Here is a 10,277-nt window from a genome sequence, read left to right on the forward strand (position 1 = left end):
ACTTGAAGACTACAATTCTTGAAGAATATAGGAAAATCAATGATAATGTAAGTATTCCAATTTTCTTTACTTTTATAATTGTTATGTGTTAGGTCGTTATATTGCCCTAATACTTTACATATTACCTAACGTATTTGTAGCCCAAACTTAATATATCGGTAGGTCGTTGGACAATATGTTCTACATATACCTCATACTTTAAATATATCATTATGTCGTTAAACCAACTCACCATGTGATATGTTAATCAACTCCACCATGCGGTACAATGAATTTATTTATTTTTTATATAGATCAAGTACTTTTTCGTAATGTTGATGAGGATAAACCCGAGTTCACTTCTTAAATGTATCATATTCGAACCAACCAACCAACTTAGATGTACGTCATAGTTGTAATACGTGTACACGGGGTTTTCATAAGCTTTACTTGGTATAAATAAGATAACATAAATTTGTATTTTAGTAGTCTTTGTTGTCAAAATATTTTATAACTTTTGTAAAACAAAACACCGTATAATAATACAGAAAGCATTAAAAAAATCAAAGCATTACAAAATTAATTAATCATCTAATTAGCTACCTTCTCAGGCTTTATTCAATTTCCTATTTTAACTAGCAAGAAGAATAGATTTGCATTTGAGCCAAGATATGCTCAAAGTTATTGTCCGGTTTCTCGATTGGGTGTGTATGCGTTCCTTCATAAGTCGTTTCAACAACTTCCTCATCTTCGGATAACCTTTGGACCTGCTTCTTCACGTTACATCCTTCGTGTGTACATCGATAATAGCTCCTATATCAAATTTTATACACAACTCTTAATACTGATTGTAATAGTAACATAAACAAAAACAAAATGATAAAATTTGAATTGAATAGGTTTGTATAACTTGGCTTTAGGTAACTTTTAGAGGAGTTCGTCGAGTCATTTTCAAACTAGTCAAATTTTGGCATTTGAAAGTGAATTCGAATTAGGTTTAATTTGAATAAACCAAATTATGAGAAAACAACATATATGCAATGAATTTATATTAAGAAAGTGTATATCTATGTATATGTAATTCAAATTCAGATATTCATGTCATATAAGTTCGAAAAATCAAAAACTCGAATTCGATTTGAAAACCTAATCCAAAATTTGGTTCAATTGCTAACCAAATTTAAGAACTCGAAAACCAATTCAAAATTGATATTATTATTTAGTTCGATTCAAATTTCGTTCTTTAAAGTGTAATTCGAATTATAAACACCATAGACAATTTGATATTACAATTGTATTTAAAATCTTGATCTATGTATAAAATTTCAAAACTATTTCTAGGCTCAAAACAATCTAATACACAAAAATTCTTGGAATATCATTTGCAAAACATATAATTAAGACCTTATTAAGGAAAAACCAAACCTTGGAAACTTGCTATTCTTAACCGCTTTTTGACCGTATTTCCTCCATCTATAACCATCATCCAGAATATCAACTTGACTTCTGGTATGAAACGCACACTTAGGTTTTCTAGTCTTCTTCTCACTTTTATATTTCTTCACATGAATCATACTCGATCCGGATCCCGAATCCATCGCCACTTCATGATCACAACCAAAATTTGGAGGTTTACCATATAAACCAAGTTTCTGGTCATGATCATCTTCGTAGTCATCGTTAGTACTATAACTTGCATGAGAGTAATCATGCATTAGATCCAGTGATAGATGTGAAGATGAAGATGAGTAGTTGTAGGGATAACCTGAAGTATAGCTTTCCATTTTTAGAGAGATGGCGTGTGGAAGGTGGTTGTGATGAGGTGAAGATATGCAAGGTTAGATAGGGTTTATAAAGGTGACCGAATTAGATAACTAATATTATTATAATTATTATTAGTTTATTTATTGTTATTATTATATTAGAAAAATATCTTGTGCATGAAGGGTACCGTATTAATTTGTTTATATATATTTTTTTCTTTTGAATATTAATTAAAAAGATAAGGATACATATATGTGTTGATCTATTGTGACAATTGACAAGTATTTGATACGACAAACTAGGATGTTATACCTTGTATTTTCTGATTTAATATATATATATATAGATTTGGTTCTTATATTATAGAGTGAACTGCGGTTTTTGTTCACGTGGTTTGTTCAAATATGTGGTTTTAGTTTTATAGTTTCAAATTTACGATTTTTGTCTATGTGGTTTCATTTCACTTGCAATTAAACCCGACCTCACTAACCCCGTTAAGTTTGGTTATTAAATCTGTTAGTGTGTTGTTCTTTTTCTGCTCAAATAAACCCAACTCTAATTTGTAAATTTAAAATTATTGGACTAAAACCGTATATTTGAACAAACCACATGAACGAAATCCGTTGTTTTCTCTATATTATATTTAGATGGTTTACAAGGTAGTTTAATTTAAAGTATAAGTGTTTGCAAAAGAAATATTAGTATTGTGACAGATTCCAAAATTATTCTTTCTAAACAAGTCTAAGCACGAGTTGGGCTTATAGTAGAGTTTGTTGTTTACATAACTACAATAGTTTAGAATGATATATAAACATCATACATATCATTATATATTTTTTACTATTATGTATTTATATAATAAGTTTAAAATAATTTGAATTTTTAATAAACGATCGTGGAAATAAAATATACCGTGTGAACTGTCAAAATCAGTACTATGCTTTGTAACATATTATCAACTAAAATAGATAGTGATTGGTCAAATAAGGACTTCTTACGTCATCATGAAGAACTCAACTAAAAAACCAAATTAATTATGGATAATTGGATTAGATACACATTTATTTTTCATCTTATTTCTTCTTTTAAAGAACAAAAACAAACTTAAAATTTTATTAACTACCACCCATTACACCCTTACATCCGATTGAGATTAAAATATTTCACATTTCTCGCGTTAAATCCGACCATTTTAACTGATTTTTTACTCACAAAAAACTTAAAGCTCTAATATCCCCAATCGTACTTCATATATAAATTAGTTTCTTTTCAAATATCACAGAGTTTCTTGTTTTCCAATGCACAAAGTTGTTGTTAAGCACATTGCATGGAACACATTTGCCACCTTTTTTGTAAACGAGAATTTTTGTGCATTTCCAACAAATCCCGAATTAAAAAGAAAGCAAAAATAGCCAGGACCTTACACCAAGTTGTAATGATACTCTAAACCGATTAAGCAAATTGGCATAATACATACAAGTGCTCCGTCAACTAGACCTCATGTTCACAAAGCTTCATCTCGTTTTAATCATCTTCCTCAAAACTTAATATACTATTAATTATAATTAATTAATGTGTTGCTACATCACCATTCTATCCTATGTGTGTGTATGGTAATATGAATCATGTGATAAGTATTATAATACAAATAAAATAAATATTAAGACAGAAAAATAGAATAACAGATCCCGAAATCTTTGTTAACAACATTAATATAACTTCTAAAAAGTGTATATAGTAGTAATTTTATTATCTCCCTCCACGTGTTCTTTTAAATGACAGAAAAGAAAAAACAAGTAAATAGTAAATTAATTTGATAAGGCATGTATTCATTTTTCTATAAATTCAATTTATACGATGCACATTATTAATAGTTTCATTAATAAATCGTGTCAAATATTTAATACCCCCACTGATTCATTATTAAATGTTTTAGTTTCTTATGACTATGCATTTATATTTTAATATTTTAACACAGTTTTTTTATAAATATAAAACTAAGAAACGATAAGAAAAAATGAATAAATTTTCAATTGTGTCTTGTTTTAAAATAAAAGTAATATGCACGCTAATGTTAAATTGAAAAATTGGAATAAATAATTCGCCACTAATAAAGTCATGGTGAATATTTATGGTTATACAAAAAAGAAACTAAAAAAAGTACATATCAATTCCGGTTTGAACCGTGATACCAATGTTGTGCTGCCCAACGTTGACTTTAATATTTTTTTTTAATAGCGTTTGGATCCCCAGTCAATACCTCAGTGAGCCTTCCTGAGACGGGATGTCAACCGTCCATACTGATTTTGACGCTCCAGGCCTGACTCACTCAAGAACACCATCAAGGTGGAAACCCACCACTGTAAGAAAACCCCCTTGAGTCAAGTTTCAAACCTGAGACCTCAAGGATCCCAAGTCTTAACCATCACTCTCATGCCATTATGCCAGAAGGCCAATTGCAATGTTGACTTTAATATAATACCTTCAATACCATAGTAGTGAATTACCATTAAGAAAACTTCAATTGGATAATTTTATATTTGTGCTTATTCAATAATAAACAAGTTTAAACTTTGCATACGTAGTCATTTTTTACTTATCGTTAGTTTTGACAATAGTAATAACATATAAAATAATAATAAAGAATACAAATTAAAAAAAATTTAAAGATCGTTAATTTTACATGTTTTCAAGTTAAATAATTTTTCGGTGAAACTCTATCCTATATATTATACATGCATGTGTGTATATACAATTGACAAATATGAAATTATTTAATTTTGTGTATAATTATTATGCAAAGAATAAAGTGTAGAAGTCTTAACAAGTGAACTAGCAAACCAAATATTTGGAAGAAGCAAATTAGAAAAGGAATGGAGGGTTGCACGGGTCATTGTATAGTATATTAGACAAAAAGTATAGTTAAGTGATTAGACAAAGAGTATACGTAGGCAGGCCCGGCTCCGAGAAAGCAAAAATAATTTTGGGCCGAAGGGGCGAAATTTTATGTGAGCCTTAATTAAAAAGGAGTATTTTGTTGGTTTAAACAACTAAATTTTTATATAAGTTTACTTGGTTATAATTTGGGTTGTGTAAAATTTTTTTGTATAAAAAAGAATTAAACATGTCTCAAATGAGACTTGAACCCATGACCTTTTGGTTGAGTGTAGTACTCATTTGCCACTAGACCAAGCTAGTGGTCATGTGATTAAGTTTAAACATTAAATATACATATTAATTTTAATAAAAAAAAATTTTCGGGCCTAACGGGTGTCGGGCCTGTGGCCATCGACCACCCCGCCACCCCTATGGGCCGGCCCTGCACGTAGGATTGAATTCCATAACAAAATCAATCTCTATTTGCGCTTCTTCATCATTGTCGTAACCAAGCAATCGCAAGCAACAACACTAGTCATCGTCGTTGTCCACCACAACCATAAAGGCCGTAGAGGCCCTGACAACTGACAGCAGGCCATTCACTGTCCCTCCGTAACCGTGTGGTCGAAAACTACCAATCAAACAACCAACCACCACAACGAAGACACCGACAACTTGAATGAAAAACATTAACAAAATCATTATGATACTATGATAATAACCAGAGACTTATGATAATATGGAGACCAATAACAAAACGTGTAAAAGTCTCTAAACACAAAACGAAAGGTACAACAAATAATACATGAATTAGTACAATAAAGTCAAGCATGTTACAACCACTTAAATATGAAGTACATGCTAAGAAGTTACAATTTAAATATATGTATAATTTGAAATCCGGTCCAACACCGCCCGATTTGCATGTTAAACCAGTTTTTGCCCAGTAATCAGTCACTTTAAATGAAAAGGGTTCAAATAAGTAAAAATGATGTAAATACTAAACACTATCAACGCTCATAAAAGTTAAAAGTAAAAGAAGATTCATATGTGGTGGTGAACTTGATGTACACGTAAAGTGAAGAAAACAAAGGATGTTCCCTCGTTTTCCATAATATAATATTCTAATAGTGTATATTATTGTTTAATTAGTTTTATATTCCCATGAAGATCACATAACATTCAAATTTATGTGGAAAATTCGAAGATGTCGATGTCGTTATACCACTGTCACTACTATTCTCAGCCGACAGTTCCCATCTTCGTTGTATTATAATATGAGGATTGCGTAATTATCTTGAATACCTCTTCAAATCATGAAAAACTGTACGAGAAAAGTGTATCTAAAACTGATCAAAGACTTCCGTATGATAGTTGATGAACCATTGCAAATTTAAAGTTGAAACTTGAAACAATACAACACTTCATTAAAGAGCGTATCAGTTTGCAGTTAAAACGGTTGACACTTATTCAGTTATTAGTAATAGTAACTTTGTCACCAACAAATCTACCAACATAAACCCGTTCAACAGTATCCGAGTTACTTGTGGTTGGTATATATGTCAGAAGTAACTCAAATATTGTTGATTCATCAAGTTGTTGCTAATGCCAAGTTACTTCTAGCAACAATTTATGTCGACAACTTAAGTTAGTGTTGATTAACGTCAATTACTACATATATGTTCTTTACTACATCTATGAACTCATGCAACCATTTATCAACCATGCTTATAATAAGCAACTTTTATAGGCTTTCATCGATGGAAATCATATATTTTGTCGTGGGCTTAGCAAGCAATATCCCATTATCCCCAACGGGTGCTTAAACCTTTGGACTTTACAAGGGCCAACACTTAGACCACTACATGTGGGCTCAATCCATTAAACACCCTACCATGGACACTATCTCTTGGGACCCCTGGGCTTTGCCCCTTGAGCTAGAAAGAGCTGCACATCCAAACCGGTTAACCGGTTTCTATCCCCAAAAAACTGGTGGTTAGTAACTGGTTTTTCATTTTGGCCCCAAAACCGGTTAATAACCGAAACCGGTTTTAGGTTTATAATTATTTTTTCTAAGCCAATTTTTTTTTCAGGTTAACCGGTTCGGTTATACCAGTTAGGGTTTTTTGTGCTTGAAAATCGGTCACTAACCGACTCGATTAACCGGTCTAACCAGTTAATTGACCGTTGAGGCGCTGACCAATAATCGGTTTGTACATGTCTACCTTGAGCCATAAACTTATTTGGTGCTGGAAATTAGAAAAAAAAGTTGAATATTCGTGCACTTCAACACCTAATTGCCACCTATAAATCTATAATTAGAGCGTAATAGAGATGATTAACGCTACTATTAATATTTATAGTTTTATATTATATAAATAGATACTCAACATCTGATCTAATCCAGCATTGGGGTATGCAATTTATACTCTTTCTAGAAGTATCCATGATCCATCTTAGCGAATAAGGCCAAGTGTAGTGGGGCGAGGTCTTGGGCGAAAAGGGGCGAGAAAGAAAATCTGTTTCATACTATGTTTTAAGTTATGCCACTCTTTTGTTCAAATTTAACATGTGGAATGACTTTAACGTGTAAAAAATTGTTAAGAGACTCTAATATACAAAAGCAAAAATGATGTTGGTTTTTTATGGTATTTCCCATTTAAGATACCTGCAATTAATGTAATAATAATTCAGTTGAATGCCAATTTTACCTATTATAATTTCTATTGTGATATTTAATAACCCCATGAAGCATTGTCCATTTAATTGAAGTCCCAAACTTATGGCTGGTAGACAAGAACATGGAGAAAATAACAAACATTTGGGGCTAGATACATGTGTAAAAATCAAATAATTTGTGGTCAGTTGTTAATAACGTTTGATGCTAGGTCTTAGATCATGGCCCGTTATCCGCATTACTTTAGCTTCACATGCTATGTACTTGTGTGAATTTGTGATGTGTTTCAAGTTGCATGCATTCTTAAGTTGTTTTTAGATCATATATAAGCTGTTCTTACAATTTATTGTTTACCTGCTTATTGCTTTATTTAAAACCATATAAGCTCTCTTGAGTGTTTCGATGAAGAAACAGCTTATGCTTTTATAATTCGTTTATCGTGAATGTTACAATAAGTATCCAATCGTATCGTCTCTGTAAAGATTGGGTTTATTAACTCGATTGTAATGTTTGATAATTGGATATGTAACTTTATCTTGATTGTTCATTGTTTTAACTTGTTTTAACTTTTAATACATAAATTCATGTTCCATACTAGTTTGGATTTTACTAAACATTCAGCAGTTTGGTCACATCAAGCATGGACCTAGATAAGTGCATTATTTTATTTTGTCAACAACCAAAATCAAATGAACATAAGAATTTAATGTACTTTAATACAATGCCTATAGTGTATTGAATATATGACTCATATGAGAATAGACCGGTATACTTTACTACATCATTCTTATCCTTGTTATTATGTTATATGTTATACTCCTTATTCTTTAAGGAATTGAACAAAAACTACGATATTGAGGTGGCAAACAGTCGGGTTGGATAACGGGTAACTTTTTAAGGTTGAAACGGGTCTGTTAGGGTGTAACACTTATCACAAAATATATAGTTTTCATAAATAGTTAGCGTGTCTTGAAAGTTTTTATTATATCAATAGTTGGTTTATCATTTAAAATACACTTGTTCTCTTGTATCTCATTTGTTCGTTGATATGCTAAACAAACAAGCGTATACAACTCTTACTGGAACATAAATGAATGAACAGGAAGTGTGTTCTTGTTTGTGTTAACTCATTTAATTGAATGTGAAACAAAGTGTTGTTTATGTCCGTTCATATATTAAATAAATGAACTTCCTGTCAAAAGCTTCAAGAATGTTAAGTTCATCTTGGCCCATAACTATCTTCTAACCTATTTCATTGTTTTTCTGCCATGTATTGTCTAGAAAATAGAATATGTCAAAGTCCTACCTTTGTTTCTTTCTCTATGAAACTTATATACCATACTATGAAGTGTCAAGGCCCATGTGGCCCATCAAACCATGAGAGGTGTATACATAGAATTACAAGTTACAAACTTACAATTGAGTACCATCTTACTATATCTAATGACTAATATACCCACCAAGCATATATTTTTTATGATTATCATGTACTTACAAATGGTAGATTCGATAATTGTAATGCAAGTGATTGGTATAGTAGCAAGTAACTATCACTTGGAGACCATTGCGGAACCAGTAGGGATTTGGGGAGTTGCTTATTTATGTATTTTATTTAAATAGTATTTTCTTCTTCTTTTAGAAAATGTGACTGACTCGGGACCTTGATCGAGGTGATGCTTCGTGAACAAGTGGGTCAAATTTGGTCAAAAATAGGTTTCAACGAGGCTCATATATAAAAATGACCAACCTTTTGAAAAATTTATAATTTTATACTTGATTAAAAAGATTACGTGTAAAAGAGAAAAGAGATTATAAATTATTTACTAGGGTTGTCTATAAAGCTTATATAACTGTACATAGAGTAACTTTTCGCTTATACAAAGCTCTTTTATCACCCCTTAGTTTTTCGGACCTAAAACTCTTAGAGCGCCTAGCGCTCCGCTTTTTGAAAAAAAAAAATGGTTTTTTTCTTTTAACTCCCCCCACCCCCTCTTAATTTTGTTTGGAACTTTAGGATGGTGTATTTACTCTTTTAGATTGGTTATTATTGGTCCCCTAGCCCCCAAATTGACATTTGTTTAGCAGGTTCTTTATATGAGAGGTTGAGAGTGGACCCAAGACATTCGCACGTTATGTGAGCTCACATCTTTACATACTATTAAAGCAATACAATTTGTACACATACCATTCAACTAGCCTCTCCACGTTAATTGTTTACATGTCATTCAACTAATCTCTCCACATCAATGCCACATCATTGCAAGTAATCTATTTCCTTTCCTATCATGTATATTATTAAATCAAAAATGATGTTAATGATGGGAATCGAACCATGGCACTATCCCGAGATAAACTTAACAAATGCAACAATTGCCAACCAACCAAGGACTACTGATGTTCAATTAGTTGAAATACAAATCCTATATATTGAAAGAACCATTGCAAATGAAAGGTTTTTGTAATTATAACATAAGTAAATTGTCCATATAAGAATCCGTAGCTAAAATAGAATATAGCAATCAATACATGATAAATAATCATTTGAAATGTTAACCGACATTAGTTTTATATATATATATATATATATATATATATATATATATATATATATATATATATATATATATATATATATATCCATATAAGAATCCGTAGCTAAAATAGAATATAGCAATCAATACATGATAAATAATCATTTGAAATGTTAACCGACATTAGTTTTATATATATATATATATATATATATATATATATATATATATATATATATATATATATATATAAATTATGACGTCATCCGGGTTAATGTCCGGTCCAACCTCTCGTGTCGATCCGACCTATGACCCGGTAAGGCGTCCGGGTCTGAAAACATTGATTTAAACCATAAGATTTTTCACCCTAATCATTTTAATATCTCTCTCTCTCTCTCTCTCTCTCTCTCTCTCTCTCGGCTTACTAACTTCACCATCCACCATCTTTT

The 10,277-nt window shown here is 31.2% G+C and overlaps 1 protein-coding gene across 1 annotated transcript; it reads right to left on the reverse strand.

Moving 5' to 3' along the window:
- Window positions 1–447: 447 nt before the first annotated feature.
- On the reverse strand, window positions 448–1,797 carry LOC143547002 (putative WRKY transcription factor 75). The gene is made up of 2 exons (XM_077038528.1): window positions 1,405–1,797; window positions 448–792 (listed from the first exon to the last, which is right to left on the reverse strand). The coding sequence occupies exons 1-2, from the start codon at window positions 1,761–1,763 to the stop codon at window positions 615–617; spliced, it is 537 nt and encodes a 178-aa protein (XP_076894643.1). The 5' UTR covers window positions 1,764–1,797; the 3' UTR covers window positions 448–614.
- Window positions 1,798–10,277: the final 8,480 nt, after the last annotated feature.

This window comes from Bidens hawaiensis, unplaced genomic scaffold (assembly GCF_021521415.1).
Source record: "Bidens hawaiensis isolate Kalapana, Puna unplaced genomic scaffold, B.hawaiensis_p1.1 tig00014542_1, whole genome shotgun sequence".
NCBI lineage: Eukaryota > Viridiplantae > Streptophyta > Magnoliopsida > Asterales > Asteraceae > Bidens > Bidens hawaiensis.